This window comes from Carassius carassius, chromosome 32, assembly GCF_963082965.1.
Source record: "Carassius carassius chromosome 32, fCarCar2.1, whole genome shotgun sequence".
NCBI lineage: Eukaryota > Metazoa > Chordata > Actinopteri > Cypriniformes > Cyprinidae > Carassius > Carassius carassius.
The window spans coordinates 21,356,005-21,378,982 of NC_081786.1; the positions used below are offsets into that span (position 1 = coordinate 21,356,005).

At 35.7% G+C, this 22,978-nt stretch overlaps 1 protein-coding gene across 2 annotated transcripts in view; it reads right to left on the reverse strand.

Moving 5' to 3' along the window:
• The window catches only part of kif26ab (kinesin family member 26Ab), a 92,068-nt gene that overhangs the window by 54,782 nt on the left and 14,308 nt on the right, over positions 1-22,978 (reverse strand). For both annotated transcript variants that reach the window (XM_059520727.1, XM_059520728.1), the window contains exon 3: positions 649-1,137. In XM_059520727.1, coding sequence (XP_059376710.1) covers positions 649-1,137 — 489 coding nt within the window. The remainder of the gene's footprint in view (positions 1-648; positions 1,138-22,978) is intronic.

Here is a 22,978-nt window from a genome sequence, read left to right on the forward strand (position 1 = left end):
TAAAAAATCTTACTCATTTCATACTTTTGAATGGTAGTGTATACAGTATACTCTCATTGTAAACATCACTGTAAAGTGTAACTGAAATGCTACATTCATTGACAATGTGATACACATTTCCAAATCACTGACTCATAAATCAGCAGGTGCACTAACAATGTGTAACTGCACTTCAAGTGCACAAATCTGTAAATGAGACAGCATAAACTGTTAACACACTGTCTCAGTGCATTATGTCTCAAACATGCTCTCTATGTATAACTGGGTGCATTTGATTCAATTATGCAAGCGTTTTCAACTGCGATTCATTCAGACAGCTGTAGGCTCAAATAACCAGACCAATCGTCAACTGCTTCAACTGCTTCAAAGAGCCCTTCAAACTGAACTTTTCCATACTTCTCAATCACTGCATGGCAGCAGCTCTTTTGACTTGAAAAGATGTAAAAAAAAATACATCCAAACAACTGTTATTTTCAAACCCTACACGCTTAAATAGCTCCCATTGAGAAAGATGAAGACTTTGCAGGGAATTAACATGGTCACTGAATTAATGTTTTAGTAGTAAATGAAATCAAATGATTACCATTAAATACATTTAATGCATAAACAAAAGAGCTCATAGTTGGAGAGAAATGAATTTTTGTATACCGGGTTTGGCTGAGGAAGGAAGTTATTGACGCGTGAGATGCTCCACATGCCTTCCAAGTACTGCTGGGCTTGAATGGTGACTGAGTTGATGGTCCCCGTCAGAGGTCTTCCTCCCATGGACACCTGCACGCTGGGTTTCATTGCTGCAGCGCTGGAAGACGGGTTCTGAGACCAGCCCAGCTCACGTTGCCGCTCCCCCACAGGCAGGACACTGTGCGCTGGGTGAGGTATTCTTGATCTGGAAGGTCTGGAGGAAAGAGTGACCACGCTGTGTGCTGTCAGCCTGGTTGGATGCCCAGGGAAGGTGTTGGGAGGCAGGGATGGCATGTCAGAAGCAGGGTACAGTTCTTGGAGAGTCTTCAGTGCCTGCTGTTTTAACTGCTGTGCAGGAGTGCAACACACCTGACACCTTGTTCCTTCATGTCCGCCTTTCAGCGACCAATCGGGCACTTGCAGCTGGTCAATGATAAAGGAAGCAAATCCAGGGTCCTACAGAGAGCAAGAGACAACAACATACAGTTACAGCTAAAAAAATTACGCTTGTTTTGATTTTTGTTTTCCACATGAATTCTGGTTTGGTTTCTAAAGTATAAAATAGTATATATATATAATTATTTTTAAATTGTGTAGCAACAGCTATAAATGTGTTGTTGTTATTATTATTATTATTATTATTGATAATAATAATATTAATATCAACAACAAGATACACACACAGGCACAAATTATTATTATTATTTTTACATATAATAAAATAGAAAGATTGAAACATTTTTCACTATATTATTGTTTTTATTATTATTATTATTATTATTATTATTATTATTATTATTATTAAACAATAACAGTAATACAATTTTTATAACTTCTTTTGTTTTATTAGAGTTAGATATAGAATAAAATGATATTAAAGTACACATTTTCTTTTATATTTTCATATTTAGCTATGCTTGCAGACAACAACAACAACAAAAAAATCTTTAAAGTGATCCAATAAATAAATAAATAAATGCACATTGTTTTTATCACAATAACCAGCTTTTTATTAGCAGGCCATTTACAAATATGCAGAAAATCCACATTTGCATATGTTTTACTGATCTAAACCAGCAAAGCCATTGCCTTCAGACATTTAGACGAAATCTTCCTTGTTTTTCCAGAAGCCACATCTTAATTATAATAATTCATACTAAACAAAGCTGAAAAGTGAGAGTTTTGTGGAAGGATTGAGCGGTGGGGAGACTAGGGGTGGCGGGTGATAGGGTGTAAAGAAAACAACAGCTGAGTCTGGGCATGAAGCACATTGTAGCGTGTATTTACATTTGATAAGACTCCCAGCAGGGAGAGATATGACAAGAGACCCAGCATGAAAATAATCATCTCCCATTCAATGCCAAGGGCATGACGGCAGTCTACCTGATGGACAGGGGCTTATCTCTGTGTACTCACACTCACACACAATGAAGAGCTTAGAGCAGGTAACTGTTGCTACAATACAGGATCACATATCATGATAATACTACCGAACATAAAGGATTACGCAGCCACCATTAGAAAAATACTTACACAAAAGGTAAACAAGGAATTGATAGGAATTAAATTACACTGAAAGCTGTTTTTAAAAGGAATTATTCACTGAAAAAAATAAAACTGTGTCATTATTTAGTCACTGTTTTAATTTCATTTCTTTATTTCTTCCATGGAAATAAAGGTTTCCAGGTTTAGAATTCCATGAGTGTTTGAAGACAGAATGCTCATTTTAAAGCAAACCAGTCACTTATAATGCTGTAATTTCTCTCTCACATTCACACACTCTTCTGGTCTTCTGAAGCCCCTTTCACACTGCACGTCGGACCGGGCATATTGCTGGAACATTGCCGGGTCGCCTTCTGTGTGAAAGCAAACACGTCCCGGGATTGATTCCGGCATTGAACCCGGGTTGGGGACCTAGTAACATTTGCCGGGTTCAACCCTGGACAAGCGCTGTGTGAACAAAAGCCAGATCTAATGCCGTGTCGAAGTGATGACGCGCGTTATCGCGCGACTTTTTTACCGGCTGTTTTGAAGGAAGATCAACGTTCGCAACAAAAAAATATGTGCAAACTGTAATGAAGCAGAGATCAGTTAGTTCCTCACTTTCCGCGCTGATCCCGAGATCGTTCGTTTGCTTCAGTGAAAGTATAACGTGCCTAACATTTTCGACTCGTACATTACACGTCACGCCCTGATGTCACGTGTCGTTATGGGATCTTTACGGGTTGTGTGTGAAAGCACGCACATATCCCGGGTAATCAATGGCCGTGTGAAAGTGCAAAATCTAGCAACCCGGGAACAATTGCTGGAACACTTTACCCGTGTATTTGCCGGAATGGCAGTGTGAAAGGGGCTTGAGAGACATATCTCACATTCTAGATCAGTATTAGTGAGGTTAGACCCTGACTGGAGTCCAGGGCAGCATTAATGTTTATGGTGCCTGATTTACTCAGAGCCACGGTAGTAACCTGTATGAGTGAGAGCCCAAAGGCACAACCTCAGCACATAAATCATCCACTATGAGACGTAAAATAAGGATATTTAGTGGAATTAACGCCATAATTACTACACAAAACCCTCTTAGGTCTCTTCAAGTGTCTCAATTAAGCCAGGCTTCAACATGTAAGCAAAAATCATCCCACAGCTCCTTTGTTTAATAAAATATGGGGTCTCCAATGACAGATGATTATTAGGAATGCAGACGGATATGTTTGTGATTTGTGCCCTGACTTTAAACTTCTCAACTCAGGTGCACTGGAGTCCAATTATTATAAATATTCTGTGTGGGACTATTCAAAAGGGCATGAATATTTAAAGATGATCACTTAGATAAATAGTTGAATAGTGCAGGCTGGGAACAGAAAGCTAGCAATATATTCAAAGATACTGAGTAGGAACCAGATAAGTTAGCCATGCTTAGATGATTCATGCGTGTTTTCAAATGGAAAATGTCAGAAAATGTTCCCTGTCAGATGGTACAGCAAGATTCTGCAAATGTTTTCATGAAAGTTGGTATGATGTACACTGTGTAGTACATTGATGCTCAGGAGTAATTATGTGGAAAATTCAACTTTTATTATTTTATATTATTTATTTATATATTTATTTATATATATATTATTTTATTTTATATAACGTATTTATTTGATATATTTTACTAGAGTAAAATATGTTGTAAAAGTATGTTTTACACTTTGTTTGATCAAATAAACGTAGTCTTTGTGAGTAATTTTTTTTATTAAAATGTAAAAAATAATATATATTTTTTTACATATTTTAACTAATGTGCAAAGAATCATGGACAACAAGACAAGACACTTGTGTTAAGGTTGTAAATAGGCTGTATTCTGATTTAACATTGACTTAAAGACATGCATGTACTTGCTGTGATACAGCAAAATGCACCACCATTAGGAAGTTACCATCCAGCCACCAATGCCAGAAAGAGAATTATAAAAAAGAAAAAAAAAGAAAGAAAAAAAAAGTGAGAGAATGAGTAAGGTAAGATGAGGGTTAGACCCCTGGCCTTGGGGCTTGTAGTTGGCCATTGTGTGACTTTATTGGCAGTCAGCTCTTGGTTTTTATGAAGCTCTGGGGATGAATGCAGGAGCCTATCTGCTGATTAGTGATGCACTAAAGAACAGAAAGGGAACAGAAGGATAAATGACTACATGTGTGCCCTCAGCCCGCTAGTCTGACTGTCTCTAAAACTAATGATGATGAGATATGAGTGTGGGGAAAGGACAGGGAGTACGAGGGTGGGGGAGGACTTACAGAGATAGAAAAAAAGAGAGAAAGAAAATGAGATGCAGAAGATACAACTGACAATGAGAAAGTGAAAAAAGAATTAATAAATATAAACTTTATCCATGATATTAGATCATTTTTACTACGAATGAAAATGATTGGTTAAATAGCACATTTAATTCAACAAGACCAAAACAAGGCTGCGAGGAACAGAAGTAGCCTACAGTCCATTCAATATGTCAAAGCTAAGAAAACATTCTTTCTATGAACTTCCAGTGGACAAAAAATGATTTTGAGAATTATGAGAATTATGCAAAAAAAATAATATTTCTTCAAGCATTTCTGCTGAAAAAGCAGAACTTACAAAACATTCAAAAAAGCTATGTTCTAACTTATTCAATAAAAATAAAAGGTGTTGATGGAAAATATTTAAAAGAAGACATATTATTTATTAAATAATTAATTTTTATTTAATTTAAGTAATGAAAATTCTGTTAAAAAGTTTACTCATTCTCATGCCATTCTAAACCTGTATAACCAGCCTGATCTCATGGCAATCCGTACATATTTTATGAGGAGGCTAATTCGTATTAATTTGTACAACCTCATTTGTACATATTCATTTGATTTGTACTAAATCTTACGTATTTCATGACTTGCACAATTCGTATTAATTTGTATGAATGATCTACGCCTAACCCTACACCCTAAACCTACCCGTCACTGGGGTCAAGACAAATCGTATAAAATCGTACAAGTGAGGTCGTACGTAGCCACCTTGTAAAATACTTATGAATTGGTTGTCAGATAGCATTGGTAGACCTTCTACAAAACACAAACAAATATATATATATATATATACTGAAAATGTCTTTAAAAAAATGGTTGGTGAATAAAAAAAAAGATCAGTGGTGTCCAGAATAAAACTGGACCCCATTTACATTTCTTTATGAACCCACCACCAACCTTGCTTTTCAGTCTTGCCTTACCTTTCACTGAATGGAAAAGAACAGTTGAAGCATTCTTTAAAATATCTTCTTTTGTATTCCACAGAAGACAGAAATTCAAGCAAGTTTGGAACAACATGTTATCTTTTACAACTTTGTAATCAAACTAAAGGAGTATATTGTATTAGAACAGCTTACAAGTTTGAAACACCAAAATGACACATGTATTCATTCATAAATGAATACACTGCACTGAATACACTGACTGAGGTTCAAGCAACTGGTAAAGATGACGCGGCACTTTTGCTGCAGGAATTGAGGGTGGAGAGCGGGTTACAAGAAAGTCCCAGGAACAGCTGTTGCTACACACCCTGTAGTGAAAAGGTGAGCGCTGGGTCTTCTCACAGCAGGCCATTAATGCAGATTGCATTTACTATACTCTAAAAAGCTAAAAACCACATCCAGCATTAATCCCCATGGACCTCTACACAAACACACACACACACACATATGCCATGGTCAATCTACCCAACACCACTACAGCCCAGGAGGGATTCCTAAGCAGGGCCATAATATAAGCTATAGAGCAGGAGCTCTGAGATCCTCTGGGCCTCTGTGGGTGTAATTACAGGAACAGGAGCATATAGCTTGCACACCTGTGTGTTGGAATAAAAAAAATTGAGTCTTGACTTTCCTTAGCTGCCAGTAAATAAGAAAAAAACTTGTTACACTTTAGATTAGGGAACACAATCAACTAGTGGCTTATTAGCATGCATATTACTACTATGTTGGCTCTCTGTTAGTGTAAAGCACATATCTATGCCATATCAATGAGTTGTACATCTCTGTAAAAATACACCAAAGCAAAACCAGTGAAATCAGCTCCTAGTAACACGTTTACTGCAGTAAGATGATCACGCACACTCACACCACGGCAGAATGAGAGAGAGGGTCATTAGAAACACAGATGTTTGTCTGTCTGCTAAATGACTGTCTTGACAGGCCACAGTTGGTGCTCTCTCATTACTGTCTGATTGATTATATCCTCTGTCAGTGGCATTATTTCTCATATTATGCACGTGCCATGATGCAACAAATTATTACATGACTCTCTCGATTACTTTAATGTAATTGGCCAATCACAGCACTTCGCTGTCATATATTTTTGTGTAGTGAACGCTTAACTATAATTGCCTGGTTTCTTATACAGACATAGTGTCATAATCCACTTATAATTCTGAACATCAGTATTTTTGGTACAATTAAATAATGTCATTTATTTGTTTGCTTGCTGTAAAATTAAAAGTAAACTTCAAAGACTCAGGAACTTCACATTCAGTTATGGTTTTATGGTTATAATATTCATATAACAAAATGAATTCACATGATGCAAATATCAATTCATCAGTTAAAGTGTCTATAAAAAAGTTTTCATAAATTAAATCTGACATGCATTAATATTTTTTTTGAAGCAAAAAATTAAGACCCGTCTTAAAATCTGGCCTGCTTTCACAGAATCAGTACTAAATCTACAGAGAACAAAACATACGATTACTATGCTGAAGTTTATAGTAATCTGATCAGCAAATACCACGACTGAGGTGCCCTTGAGCAAGGCACCGAACCCCCAACTGCTTCGCATGCGCCGCAGCGTAAATGGCTGCCCACTGCTCCAGGTGTGTGTTCACGGTTTGTGTGTGTGTGTTCACTGCTGTGTGTGTGCACTTAGGATGGGTTAAATGCAGAGCATGAATTCTGAGTATGGGTCACCATACTTGGCTGTATGTCACGTCACTCACTCAAAAACGATCTTAAATCAATTTAATCGAGAAGCAGTGCTTTTAAACATATATTCTGAGTAACATAAACTTTCCCTTGTAGATATACTTTATGATCGATTTCCTTAATTTTTGCTGTTTTATAAAGACATGCACCTCTCCAAACTCCAGGGTCCATGCAAAAAGAATGCAGGTATGTCCCAATCACTATCCATCACAGAGCACTCTTAGACACATAAATGGCTTTTCCTGCTTACTGGGGCTTGAAAAAGAAACCAGTTTTCGCCTGAACTGTTTGGATAACACACAATACTCCTTCCTGTCCATCACCCTCCCATTCTCTCTCCTCATGGATCACTCCAGCTGTCAGTGGCTCGTCAGACCTTGCATAGGCAGACAGACAGTACTGAGACCACAGTAACCACAGGCCACTATTTCCAAAGCTTAATTAAGTTTAAATTGTGGTTTATTGCTGCAAGACAAACTATAAACACTTGTCTGCATTTTTCACTTAAGCTCTGTTCCAAAACCTTTGAAAGCCTGTTTCTGCCACAGAGTATATATATATAAAAAAAGATAATTGTGACTTTTTTTTATCTCACACTTATTTTTTCACAAAGCTTATACCTCACAATTGTTTATGTAGATGTAATGTATGTTTCATATTAATGCACAAAATAATTTATAACATTTGCTAAAGGAATATTTTTGTTAACAGCATGCATTTTGTGATCCAGACAGACCCTTTTGTCCACATTAGGTGCCCATCAAAAGAGAAAAAAAGGAATAAAAAAACTTGAGATGTCTATCCATAAACATCAGACCTGCAAGACGTAAATTTTCATTTCTGAGAAAAAAGCATGAATTGTGAGATAAAAAGTTACAATTACCTCTTCACGTTGTCTATATTCTGTGGTGGAAATGTGCTTCCTCAAAAGTGACTTACTTGTCATGCACTTCATTGGCAGCAACTTGTGAGATACACATAAGAGAGGGAACTCACAAGAGATTCTGGTATTAGCATGTTGGTTAGCAAAAATAAATAAAATACAGTAATGTACGCAACATTAGCCGAAGAAAATGCGTTAAAGTGCTTGGAAGCACAAAATAGGAAGATCACTAGGTTTTGGAGGAGAACTTAACTTTGTGACCTGAAAGTGGTTGCATGTGATTCAGCTAAAGTTTTACAGGACCCAGGGCTAATACAGTAGTTAAACTTAGTTAAACAAACAATGCCGTCTTATGTTGCACTGGAGACTTCTGCGCATGCATATTTATACATGCTCACTGGCTTATTTCCCGCAACTAATTAAAATAGTTGATTTGCTGAGACTGTCTGGAAACTCTCCAGACTGCTCTTGATGATTTATTTATCTATTTAGCAAGAGTTTATGGAAATAAAAGTAATAAATCAACTCTTCACTTTGTTTAAAAGTACAGCTGCCTGCAGAAAGGTGAAGAACAGAGAAGGAAAGGTAATTGCTGCAAGGGATTGTGGGTGTTCTTGATAATTAATAAGCTAATTAAGGTAGATGGCACCAGTGAGCACTTGGGGAAAGAGCAGAACCTGAGTGAAGAGTCAATGTGTGTTCAACCTGACAGCAGTTCAACCACTGCAGGCTGCCAAGTCACTGTACTTTTGGTTGATAGTAGTGCTTCTACATGACTGACTTCAGGCTGCACATGTTAGTCAACCATTCTGATTAAAAATTCCATAATCTCTTTGAAACACATCTAGTAGGCATGACAGCCAAAAATTGAAAGATACTTCAGTTTTGAAAAAAAAAAAAAAAAACATATGCCTACAGCAAAATGTATAGCCTTTTATAAAAAATATATACTTCATTTGATAACATGTCTGCACTATGTATAAAGGATAGAAATATCTTCCCATTCTTTTAAAATAGTGTTGCAGTTGCCTCTAACCCCATTAGGCCTCATTTACACTGCCAGTTAAATGTGACCCAATTAAATGTTTTTGCTCATAATGTGACAGATTGGATCTGTTCTATTATAGTGTAAACAGGAAAAAAACGAATGCTTTTCTGAGAGGATTACCTTTTCTACGCTCGCTTCTAGCACTGACAATCATCTAAAGTGCATGCATAACAGTGCTTCTGACGGCAAGCTATCCCAGTAAATACACACATATTCAGAAGTAAAGTATTTCAGTATTCACAGAAACATAATCTGTTCTGTCTTAAAGGGTTAGTTCACCCAAATAACAAAATGATGTCATTAATAACTTACCTTCATGTTGTTCCAAACCCATAAGACCTCCGTTTATCTTTGGAACACATTTCAACACGGCTCTGTGTTCATCTTCAGTTCTCTCTTCACATCAGTTCAGTCAGTGTACTGTTTGAGTAAATGAATTATTCCGGGATATTGGTTTGTTTGAACTCAGAGGGAGTGTCAGCCACATTAAAAAAGTTAACAGCTTAAGTCATTTGTGGATTAATGCGTATTGGAGACGCGAACCGTTTAAAATGATTCAGTTCGATTTGGTGAACTGGTTCAAAAAGATCCGGTTGCATCGAATGATTCGTTCGCGAACCGGATATCACAAACTGCTTTGTTTTGAACTCCCTCTCACAACAGACACGGAAGGCACGGATGCTATTTTTGGACCAAAATGTATTTTCGATGCTTCAAAAAATTCTAACCGACCCTCTGATGTCACATGGACTGCTTTGTTGATGTTTTTCTTACCTTTCTGGACATGGACAGTATACCGTACACACAGCTTCAATGGAGGGACTGAGAGCTCTCGGACTAAATCTAAAATATCTTAAACTGTGTTCCAAAGATTAACGGAGGTCTTACGGGTTTGGAACGACATGAGGGTGAGTTATTAATGACATAATTTTGCTATTTGGGTGAACTAACCCTTTAAGTAAATGCTTGGGGAACTGTTGGAGGAAAACATCTGATGTGTAACATCATATTAGATCCGTGCATTACATCTGTGCTTCTGTAATGAACACACTTCAGTTATTTTTACATTTGATTATTTGTTTTTCACACATGAATGCTTTAGTTTAGATTTAAAATTATAAAGGTAATACATTAATTGTTTCTAAGCTATTTGTTCTATGTTTTTCTTTTATTTTTGCTGATAATATTCTTATTTATAGGCCTAATAGCAAAGATACAATTTAAAATAGCTGTAATGTTATTATTAATTTATAATAAGAAAAGACGGAGGACTTCAAAGTCAAGACTCTATCGACTTCAAACGGGTGTGCCTCAGTAATTTTTTGTGCGATTCCAACAAATCATAAATCATTTTGAAGGTCTTTTAATGGAGAATATATATATATATATATATATAATTTCTTTCTTTTTTTCTCATTCTGATTCATTTTGTCAGCACAGGTCAGGCACAGCACAGGTCAGGAGGAAGCACATGTCGAGGCGGTAAATGACAACAATGCATGCGCGACGTTTCCGATGGCTTGGCAAATATAAACACACGAATCGGATATGGGTCACAATTGAAAGAACGTGTAAACAGACAGCAAAAAAAACGATGTAGGCAACAAATCAGAATTGGGTATCTAGATCTGCAGTGGACACGAGGCCTTAGAAGCACTAGACAAGGTGTGAAGTCCATTGTTGTTGCGTCCCTGGAAGTTTGTTGTCGTTCTGTCATTGTAGTGTCTTTTCCGAGAATGGAAAAACAGGTTGGGTTAGTGTCACCACCTTGTGTACCAACTATTTACCATCAAAAGTGATTTTGCACTCCACTGAGCTGCATTTAGTTTTCTGTGTAATGTGGTAGACATGTTTTGGGCCATCGCTCATCTCTCACACATTTTGTGTCTCTCATGTGCAAAATATGTCATTCATAAAATGTTATAAAAACGTCAAACGTCCAAACGTCATAAAACATGCTTAAAGTAGTTCAACTTTTAAAAAACATGCCTCTTTTCTTTCAACTGGTCTGTGTTTATAAATGCAAAAAAAAAAATCTGTTTGAATCACCTCCACATGTGGTTTTAAATGTGGCACAAAAATTGAAGTACATACTGTAATGATTTCTCTGTTATTATTGGAGAACATTTGACAACAAAACAAAACTTTGTTTTTTCAGGTTTAATTCAAAGCGTTACTTGAGCTTTTTGTTTTCCATAAAAAATACATGAAGCACAATCTATTGAATTAATATGATCACATTTTTCATGTTAAACTTTAAAGGTGTTTTACCTGTATTTTGAACTTTTCACTGAATTACATTGTGTTATCAGAAATCAATGAAAAATGTCCTGGCAGACAGGACGTTGTTTTTATTTTTTTTCAGTGAAGGCTTATATGGCTTTCTTAACATCAGCCAATTAGTCTTTCGAACAACTAGAAAACCAGAAGCATTTCCATTACGGATTTGTGCAAAACGAATGTGAAATTTTATAAATGTCAGTAAAAAAATGGCCTCTTTTCCATTAACCGATGTTATCCGACAACAGCGCAATTTTTTTCTCTCATGAGGAATGTTGGTCGGTTTACTTATATTTCGCAACCACCACACTAGCCATTATTTTTTATCAAAGAGATGTATGCATGTATCTTTAGCAAAGCAGCATGGAGAGCTGCTTCTAGGATGCTTTCGTGCCACGGCGAAGCTGGTATTAACACAAGCATTGACTAGAGTGTAAAGGGTTATCCATCCGAGCATTAATGGCAAGGAAAGCCTTATACTTGAGAGGATGAGCCATTTCGTTGAGGTTTTTGTGCATTAAAGAATGACCATGTGATTTTAACGTACTCAAGGTGAAATGTAAATGCGAAAAAAAAACTGTTTACATTTGAGTTTTGCGATTTATTCCTTTTTCGAAATGCCTGATAAACCACCTCACTGGTAGTTTTGTACATAACTACTAATTACTTACTGCACTCACATTCTTCATTAGTTTAGGTAATCTGGATTCCTGTGTGTAAAATTTGCTTTTCAAACTTTCTTTGCTCACAAGTTCTCAACTTCTATATGCCTCAATCCACAAACACTGCACTCTGAACAGAGCTTCTATCCAACTTTCATGAACTTTTCCATAAGCTCTAAGCCTTCTCTCAACTTCCTGTAAGCCCTCCCAGAGCCATCTGCTTTCAACAGAGACCTGCTCTCTCAGCTCTAACACACACCAGCTCGTGTGGGCAAGAAGAGAAGTTAATTACCTAGTGATAAATGCAAACAGGAAGAGGTAAACACACAAACACACGTGTCAGTAATTTGCATGAGCTCCACTCGTCTGCAACCAGCAGCACGGGAACGGATGAGATTGCTCACTCTAAAGCACTCGTCCCAGGAACTCAATCTCCAAAGTCACATCTAAAGCAGCACATCAGCATAATTAGGCAGAGTAATTCACACAAGAGACTGATGTCTTAGACCGATCGGAGTCTGTAAACTTCGGAGTGGAATTGTGATTAGATGACTACGGCTACTACATAATTCACAGGAAAACATCTGTTAGACAAAATATGTGAAAATATGAAAACTCTGTTTCTATGTCTTCATAAAAAAATGTGATGCAACTTGCGGGCTGGTGAAATTACTGTCAAAATGTCATTTAAAACCCAATTTAAATCCAGAAAATATATATAGATAGTTTACAAAAACAATGAAAGATGGCAACCCATGACCTAAACCATTTTTTACTGGTAACAACAATCACCTTTCAGCATAATAAAATGTAACTCAATTTGTCAAAATAACTGGAGTAAGGCCAGGTTTGACCAACTCAAAGGAAAGAAAAAACATGAGGTCTTGTTAATCATGACTCTCATTTGTTTCTCCTAGACAGCAAATCATTTAAATGGAGAGTAAATTAAAATACCTGTTCGATTATCCACCTTCTTAGAAAGCTTGGAAACACTTGGAAATCTCCCGTTTCACGAGTTTCAGTTGCAACAAAGTGAGCTCAAACATTTATCATCAACTCTACTAATATCAAACCTGTATAATGCTATTCATAGCAATTATCAGTATCTGCCATATTTATCGACTTTTTTTTTCACAAGGAATTTTGGGAAAAACATTATAGACAACACTGATACTTAATATAAACATTCAAATAAAATGATATGGGTCACACTTTATCTTAAGTTTCAATTCTCACTATTAACAAACCATTAATTACGACTTTTGCCTCAATAAAGTCCTAATTTGCTGCTTATTAGTTGTTAAGTTCAGTAGGATTATGGATGTAGAATATGGTCATGTAGAATATGTGCTTTATAAGTACTTATAAACTGCTGATATGTTAACAATAGGCATGCTAATAGACAACTAGTGAGAATTAGTCCCTATACTAAAGTTTTACCATGAAATCTGTACATTTAACAACTAAATAGACAGTTTTTTATCTTTATTTGTGTGGCTGTTTTGCAAAAGAAATAATAATATGTTAAATTTGTCACAAAATATAAATAAATAAATAATAATAATCCATCCAACAATCATATATAATCCAATAGACATCAGAAATTAATAAGCCTTTTTGCTGCAGATATTTGGACATGCATCAAGACAACCATCCACAACTCTCAGAGATTGGCAGCTTTGAATGTTTTCTTTGGGTGAACAGAGATGTCTAGACACAGCGAATAAAGATAAAGACAGAGATAGACCGAGGATTCCCAAACCCTTCTCCGTCTGGAGCAGATATAAGGAAGAGCACACAAATGATTCGCCTTAATGACTCTAAGAATTCTTATCGCTTTTTTTTTTTTTTTTGCTTATCAAAAATATTAACAATAGGCATTTATAAATCTTGTATGATGGTAACAATGGGGAGAACTACAAATGGCCTTGACGTGAACACTGAAAAGCCAAAATCTATCTGCAACCCACTGATGGCAGTATGGTGAGGTGACTTATAATGGAAAGAACTGAAATAACAAAATTATTGAAGGGGAGGGGCGGCCATTGTGAAGATGAGACGGGGAGAAAAAGAGAGATTACCTTGGTGCTTTAGGTTGTTTGTACTGAACCAATATTATAATTGTCATTCATCATAGCTAAAATGTCTCTTTTGAAGGAAACAAGGCAAACAGAAAAGAAAAAGCGAACTCTCCATCCTGATTTAAGCTCTCTGCCTGAACTCCATTTAAAATATGTTCAATTTGCCATGGCCTAGAAGCACTACACCTACATAAATGCATCTCTCCTGCACTTACAGAAAACGTTGATGGATTCCTACCGCCTGTTGGTCCTCTGTCCATCAAGGCAATTAAAACATGAAAGCGTCCAGAGAATATATCCACAGTGATGTCACAAGCATCAGTGTGCAATGAGGGAGCAAGAAAGGCCAGGGCTGAATCCACTCTGATTTGCATATGAATGAGAGCCCATTATATTGAGCGTTCATTACATTATTTTTAATGGCCTGACACATCCAGTCATGTACTCGGTTAAAGCAGGGCTGAGCGCATTGCGTACTCTCTTCATCCAGACGAGGGTGTTTCGATGAGCACTTTCTGTTACAGTTTGGCTCTGCTGTTCGGAATTTAGAATCATACAGATTCAGGACACAAAATGCAAAGTTCACTGAAAAACTAATTTTTCTTGATTTCTCTAAATAAAAATTAAAAACTATTATTTAGACAATTTCCAGCTCCCTTTCCTGTCAACTTAGATCATATCTCCATCATGGCAGTATTTGAAAAGAAAACCTTTTTTTTTTTTTGTTTTTTTTTTTTTATAAAGCTGTAATGTTTTAAGAATAGTGTCATTACAAGCATTTTATGAGAATCTAGTGAATAGAGTGAAGTTATAAGATTAAAGTAGTAAGCTAACTGACACTTGTTATATAGCACTTTATATCATTACTCTTTTGTTGATTTTGATTGCTTCTATTGTCCTAATTTGTAAGTTGTTTTGGATAAAAGCATCTGCTAAATGAATAAATGTAAGTTTATATGTAATATTAACAAAAAATTAAAAGAAAAAAATTATAGCATTATGAGAATAAAGGTCAAAATATTAAGACAATAGTGTGATAAGGCACTTTAAAGCGTACTTTCATCTAAAACATTAAAATTAAACAAACATACAGAATTTTTTTTACTTAAACAACAATAAAGGAGGGATGTAATTAGGCACCCTGAGCCGGTTAAAAAAAAATCTAACAAATATGTGATGATTCACATTGGTTGACTGAATCGTGATACAATTGGAGTTGGGAGTAACCAAGAAACTCTATACAGTATTGTCGCTGTTCCACAAGCGCCCCCTGCTGTCAGAGACTGAATTTGCATTTTCATTCAGCCCATCTGCTGGTTTTGTTTCATGCAGGTATGTTTTATGTAGTATAGTTTCACAAAGTTAAAGACCATTCTGTTTTGCTTCAAATTTTGAGCAAAGAGCTCAGTCAAACCCTTAGTTTGTTAATATGAAAGAGGTTTATTTTATCTGTGTTATTTATTTATTTGATTTGAGGTTTGATTTAAAAGTTCAGTTTAGTTTTGATATTTGACATATTTCAATTTCAACATGCAGCAATAATAAAAGGACACCTTTTCAATTATAATTTGTCTTAAATCTCATGTTGTAAAAAAAAAAGTGAAAAAATCATCGTTACATGAATCGTTACATTCCTACAATAAAAGTTAACCAAACATTTGCTTGTTATAACACTATTGACTAACAAATGTAAGGTTAATTAAAATAATTTATATGCTTTTTTAGATAAAATGCTTTTCCATTGTGATAATAACATAATGTTTAATGTTTTTTAATAATTTTGATTTCACTTTCAAAATATTAAATATAATTTTAACTTTAAAGTCACAACATTACATTTTATTTATTCTTTTTTTTTAACTTGGTGCAAAACATTTTTTTTTACCATAGAATACAGAAACTGGCTACTTTGTACCAGATACTAGTTTATCAAATATATAAGCACGATTAAGGCAAACAGTAATAGTTTGGATGCAGAAAATAAAATTCAGTTCACTACATGCGAGTCAGAAACTACAAGATGTGTGACAGAGTATCATCTCCATTACTCTAAGCAGCCTTATTAAATGTTCTACCTCGTTCTAAACAAACACACACAAAATGCAGGTCAAAGGATGTGTAAGCATGTTCTCTGTGCCGAAGGGTTCATTGGCTGATGAGATGTCAAAGGTCAGCTAATTGTGCAGCTTCTGAAGGTCAGGGAAGGAGCCCAGTGCAGCTCCAACAGAGTTAAGCATTCAGGAGCACTGACCTTTGACCCCTCACCTTCACCACCAACAAAATAACCAAATGCATGGAACATCCTCACTGAGTTAGTGTTACTGAAGTGATTTACAATACATATATCAATCCACCCATAATCGCATATTCAAATACAAACATCTAAAAACAAAAATTTACAGTAAGCATGCACACATTCATACTGTATGCATACACATAAACTCAAAAACTTGATTTTGATTGGTCAAATGTCTTTTGCATAGTGAGTGATCAAACTTCTTGTCACATAAAAATTCTTGAGAAAGACATTTAATTCCAGGTTGCTCCTTGTGTATTGTCCTTGTAGTAAAACAGGCCTGGATATAATAATTTGTCTGCTAAATGAAGTCCTAAAATAATGCAGCATTAATTATTTAAAAAAGGCAAAGTAAACACAAGGTCAAACTGCTAAGTAAGAAAGGTAGTACTGTATACAGTATATCAAAGCAAAATACTTTCCAAGAATCTAAAACAGAGGGCTTTTGTGTGCAGTTGACAGCATGCAATTGCTTTCTCTCTACAATAAAACTAAAAGTAGCATTTAGAGTAAACCAACTCCAGGCTATAATGAAAGAAATGAGGAGATCGCTGTCTGGTGCCAAGGTTAATAATCACTGAATTTCTTAATTAGCTATTTGAGGCGATGCATAATAGCACCAGGGCAATCTGGCTGTCTGTCAATGTATCTAGGTTGCAATCTGAGAAAGAGGTTAGTCTAAAGATATAGCTTAATCACAAGTACTTCTAAACAGTGTCCAGAAATAGAAAAGGAAAAATAATTGTCTGCCAGTGTTGGGTGGAACTGAGAATATTAATGGACATAAACATTTTGTTAAAACAATTAATATTCATTTTGAGATTTGCTTGAGATTAGATGCAATGTATAGATTTTGTGTTATTAAATTATTTTAAATATTAACTTAAATCAAGGCAAAGATGAAATAGAGAAAATTAACATGTTCATTTAAATATCAGCCAAAAAAAAAAGGTTTTAGTATCCCAATGATACTATTATAGTTTTTAATCAATATTTTGAATTAGTTGCTAGTTTTATATTTTCTGCTTTAAATTTTTATATTTTTTTGTATGACTTTATATATAGATATTACTAACTTTTCCTTTCAGTTTTAGTTTTAAATTTTATCCTGGACTAAATAAAAGCTGTGTGCTTTTCTATTGTGATTTAGTTTTAGTAAACTATAATCATAGGTGCCAATACAAAGAATTTATTCCACAAGCAAAAGTGTTCAATTCTAAAGCCTCGCAAATGATATTCAGTGGGGAAAAAACAGATACTGTGGCTATAAATTAGGAATCTTTCCCATAACTTGATTCGTGGCCACAATTTAGTTAAATAGTGGGCAAACGGTTTTTTTTTACATTTAGTTACTTCATGGCCACAATTTAACTACAATGTGGGAATGAATTACTGTGACATGGGCATGATTTACATTTACATTTATTCATTTTGCAGATGCTTTTATCAAAGATGACTTACAATTGAGGAGTACAACAAGCAAAAGCAAGCATTTTTCTAAATTAATTAAGTCCTAGAAACAAATTCTTAATGTGCAGCCATTCTTTTATCCCATTTTTCTTTTTGTGTGGGGCTCTGTACCCAATAATTACAGTTATCAGGACAAAGCAAGCACTCGACTGGTCATGTGATCCTCTGTTTCTGAATCAGCAGGTGTCCAGAATCTCCACAGGGCAGCCAGGCACTTACATTTGAACTTAAGTGTCAGTTGAAATATGGTTCTTAGGTCCATTATAACATCTCAACTCAACTCCTACTGAGGGAAGCTAGGTGTGAACAAAGGAGACGACTTCCCTGCCCACAGAAAGATGGATTACAGTGATGGATGGAATGTGATGGAAAAACAAAAGAAACCGGTGCTTTCAAAAGCATTGCATTGTATGCGGGTCAAAAAGAGCGTCCTGGAGAGAAAGGCACCACTTCAGAAATGATTAACAGCTTTCACCACAAAAGTTTCCTTTCCTAAACACACGCGGCAGCCCAATCTCATTAACAGGGTGTAAGCGCTCAGTCAACGTCTGCGTGCAACTACCTGAGGACAGCTGGCCGTGCTACCCAACAGTCCACTGCTCTTGCTGTTTGCGCGACCAAGCCATCTTCCTCTGCTTCCTGTCAAAACAGGAAATGAGCAAATAGGAAATTGCTGTATTGATGTGCATTGGCTGGAATCCTACTCTTGTTTTCACAGTTCAGAAAACAGGGATATGAAGGGTGCGACCCATGGCAGGACACCCTACGTGTTATTTGTATCACTTCAACATGGTCGATTCATTTACCAGGAATTATTTTCGAAAGTTAATCAAAGATTGTGGATATTCATGACCCAAAATATGTAAAGAACACCTGCCAATATCAGTAGCAACTCAATTCAGAACAAGTCGTCAGATATCTTAATTTCTAAATATATTTGAATTTGGATGCTTGAATTGCACCTCAGTTTAAAAGACTAAGCGACTTTATTTCTCACTATTTATATATCATATTTGCTATCTATCTATCTATCTATCTATCTATCTATCTATCTATCTATCTATCTATCTATCTATCTATCTATCTATCTATCTATCTATCTATCCATCCATCAATCCATTGTCTATTTATTTATTTATTTATTTATTTATTACTGCTTGCTTGTCTTGGATGTATAATTACTTATAAAAGAAATATGTTATTGCTATTGTTTTATTAATTTTTATATCTAATTAAAACATTTTCTAATAAAAGGAATATGTTAATTTTCATATACATTTTTTCTTAGGAACTGACATTTATATAGAAAATAATGAATTTTCACTGTTAATGGTATCGACTAGTGAAATGTTGCTTTCCTGACAACCCCACCCTCGACAATGAAGCCAGCCAGACAGACAGACAGAGCACCAAAACAAAAGAGAGAGAGGAGAAAGAAGGAAAAATCTGAACAGAACAATGCATACATGTATGCGTATGCAGTGCGAGTGTGTGCCTAAAGCATCCTAATGAATGTGTTCTGCTGTCTGCATGTTCGGGTGGGAGGTGGAGCAGGGGGGTGGTATTCACTTTGAAGGCCATAGTTTGGTGTTGACAGGAGTTCCTCCTCTCTCCACACGTTTTTTTTTTTCTTTTTTGGGGGGGGGGGCAGTGTGCGTTCCTTTCATGTGTTCAGGAAGCTGCTCATGAGGAGACACAACAAGCCCCTCACTTGGCTCTCTGATCTTCACTGGTCCATTGTTTAAGAGTTAATTAAGAATCACGCAGAACGGCAGTTCATACATACCCTTTCTCACCCGCCCCGCAAAAACACACAGACAAAAAACATTCACTTCTCTGTTTCTACCCACAGGCATATTTGCATTTCTGATGCTTAATTTAACTAGATTTTTACAATTTCTGAAGTCATGCCCATTCAAAACAGACTGCCATGATGCTAGAGTGAATACCAGACCATTTAAAAAAAAAAAACAACATCCTTCTAATTCTATGATAATACTGCACACTTCAACTTTAATGATAAAGACACAGAGGACCAATATCGTTGGTGAACTTTTTGAATGATTTCAATATGGATGTTTCTGAGTGACAGCCAATTAGAATCCACACATCTTTAAAGAGCTCAAGTATTCAAAGCAGAGGATTGCAAAACTGTAATGTGCCCTTATAATAAACAAAATATTATTATGCATTAGTTAATGTTTTAGGTGTGAAAGGGACTTTATGACTAAGATAAATATAAAATGGGGACACTTCATCCCATAACTATCGAGATAAATTCTGCTACCATTTACTCACCCTCAAATGGTTTCAAAAATGTTGGATTGTGATGGATGTGGACCTCAAGGTATTTTCAAAGGCATTCAGTTTCAAATAAACAGGTATGACAGCATAAATCATGTTTGAGGATAATAAGCTATGTTGCATTCATATCATGTTGGAAATTCCTTAAATATTAGATGAGATTCTCAAAAAAATACTCATTTTATATGTAGATATACAATATGCAAAATCTAGCTTGATGTGATTAGTCTTCTTTGTCCATATTTCAAACTTAAAGTCTTTGTAAAGGCATTTTCTCAAAACATTACAACTTTCAAGGTTTTAAGTCAACCCAATATTCAAAGTAGGCCTATTGCATTTCTAATTGAAAAAAAAAAAGTTATGAATTTCAGTTTACTTTAATTCTGCTTCCTTTTTGTTGCCTCAATTTAATTTTAAGGCATGTTCAGCTCAATTCTGAATCCTGCACAACCCGAGATTCCACACTCTTTTAAAGATACATATGGGCTATGTATATTGTGCATATTATTCTAAAAACCATTTCATAAAAAAGAATACAGCCAATACATCTCTACTCTTATTCTAAAAACCCTTCCCTTCCATGCACTTCTAAAGAACATGATAGAGTGAAAGACAAACAACTCTATCAACAGTTGCTGGTTCAGAAAGTAGAACACTGGATTGCTCCACACCACCCATCGCCCCTTTACTAGTATAACAAGCGTAAATTAATAGCTGCGTCACTGATAATTAAACTCCTCCTTTAATGGAAGGACCACTGGGATAACACGCAACTTGTAACTGTAACTGCTTTAAGGCTGTGTCTTCACAGCCCTGTGTGAAACTCCCAGCTGCACTGTTTAAGTGTTCAAAAGTGACTATCTTTTACACAGAGGACCGGCGAGTGGTTGATGTCTGTGGGAAAGACTGCAGTGGGGCTCATAAAGGGAGGTGTGAGGTAAAATAGCTGACACGCTGCAAGGATAAAACGCAAGCTCTCCAGGACCACGTTGCAATCTTACATCATAAAAGTCGGCTGTAGTAACTTCAGGCTAGGAGAAGGACGCTAGCATTTTGACATCATAAATGGTACTATGGTAACAGATGGGCTAACACAGAGCTGCTTTTGTTGCAACATCATTAGCAAGTCCATGGTAACAGATTGGGTTATACAGAACACTAGTTAGAGAGGCAATTACAGGCCTGCCTGCGGTGTAATATGGCACTGACATCATAAAAATGACATTTCTTCCAGGTTTTCATGTAACAAGCTAGTTTTTCTAAGAAACTGTTTAGTGTAGCAAAATGCTACATCTCTGTTTTTAAAGCTAGCTGAATAATCAAACATGCTCTCCTAAAATGGTACATTCAGTTCATTCAGTCAGATCATGTAATTAAGTTTTTTTTTTTTTATGATTCTCTAAATTATGCCTCAGTAGCACAGTTACTAGAGGCTGTGACAAAATATTAATGATTTATTTAAATGAATGAATAAATGATTCAATGACTCACTCATAAGCTACGTTTACACTAGTGTGTTTTTTTTTAAATGCATTCATTTTGCAACGGCTACACCTGTCGTTTACACTACTCTGCATTTTCTAGACTTTCGAATATGCTGCAGACCCTCTTTTAGTTTAAAAAACATTTCAGTGTAAAGGACCGAAGCAGACACTTTTGAAAATGATGGCGTGGCTGCCCAGATTATGTATTCTGTGTAACCTTGAATGATGAACGGATTAATTTGCGTAGTATGGACAGAGACTGTTTCTGAAACGCAGTGGAAACACCAGTGTTGACGAAGATTGTTGTCATTTTCAAATTATTATTTAAAATTTTTTTTAATAAAACGCACTAGTGTAAACACGGCCATAACTAATTTACTTGTTCCATTACTGAATGAATCGGCATTTTAAATGAATCTCTTGAATGAATGATTCAATTCAAAAAAAAATTCACAGTCACTTGTCTCCTCTTTGTGGTGAAACAATGTAGGCAAGGCAAGTTTATTTATATAGCACATTTCGTACACAATGTTAATTCAAAGTGCTTTACATAAAAGAAAGTAAAATAGTAATGAAGAAAAATAATAACAAGAATAAAACAAGCAATTTTAAAACTTTTAAAATTATTAAAACTGTACTTATTTAAAATGAATTTAAAACAGTAAGAAAATGATTTTACATAAAATTAAATAAAAAAACAGTGAAAATATATATTGCAATCAGTTCGGACATTGCACAGTGCTCATTCAATAAATGCACAGCTGAACAGATGAGTTTTAAGTCTAGATTTAAATGTGACCAGTGTTTTAGCACATCTGATCTCTTCTGGAAGCTGATTCCAACTGCGGGCAGCATAGTAACTAAAGGAGGACTCCCCTTGTTTTGTGTGAACCCTTGGTATTTCTAACTGACTCGATCCTAATGATCTGAGTGCTCTGTTAGGCTTATATTCAGTGAGCATATCTGCAATATACTTCGGTCCTAGGTCATTTAGTGACTTATATACGAGTAAAAGTACTTTAAAATCAATCCTAAATGTAACTGGAAGCCAGTGTAAGGACCTGAGGACTGGTGTGATATGCTCAGATTTTCTGGTTCTAGTCAGAATCCTGGCAGCAGCGTTCAGCGTGCCTTGCCTTGCCTTGCCTTGAAACAATGTAATCAACAAATGATATTTGAAGCACCAGTTTGAAGCAAAGTTTACTATCGAAAGATGATTCGCTACAATTTGATATCAAACATAGATATTATTGTTTATATACCTATACAATTTTTGACCAGTACTTCCGTGATAATATAAATGAATGCAG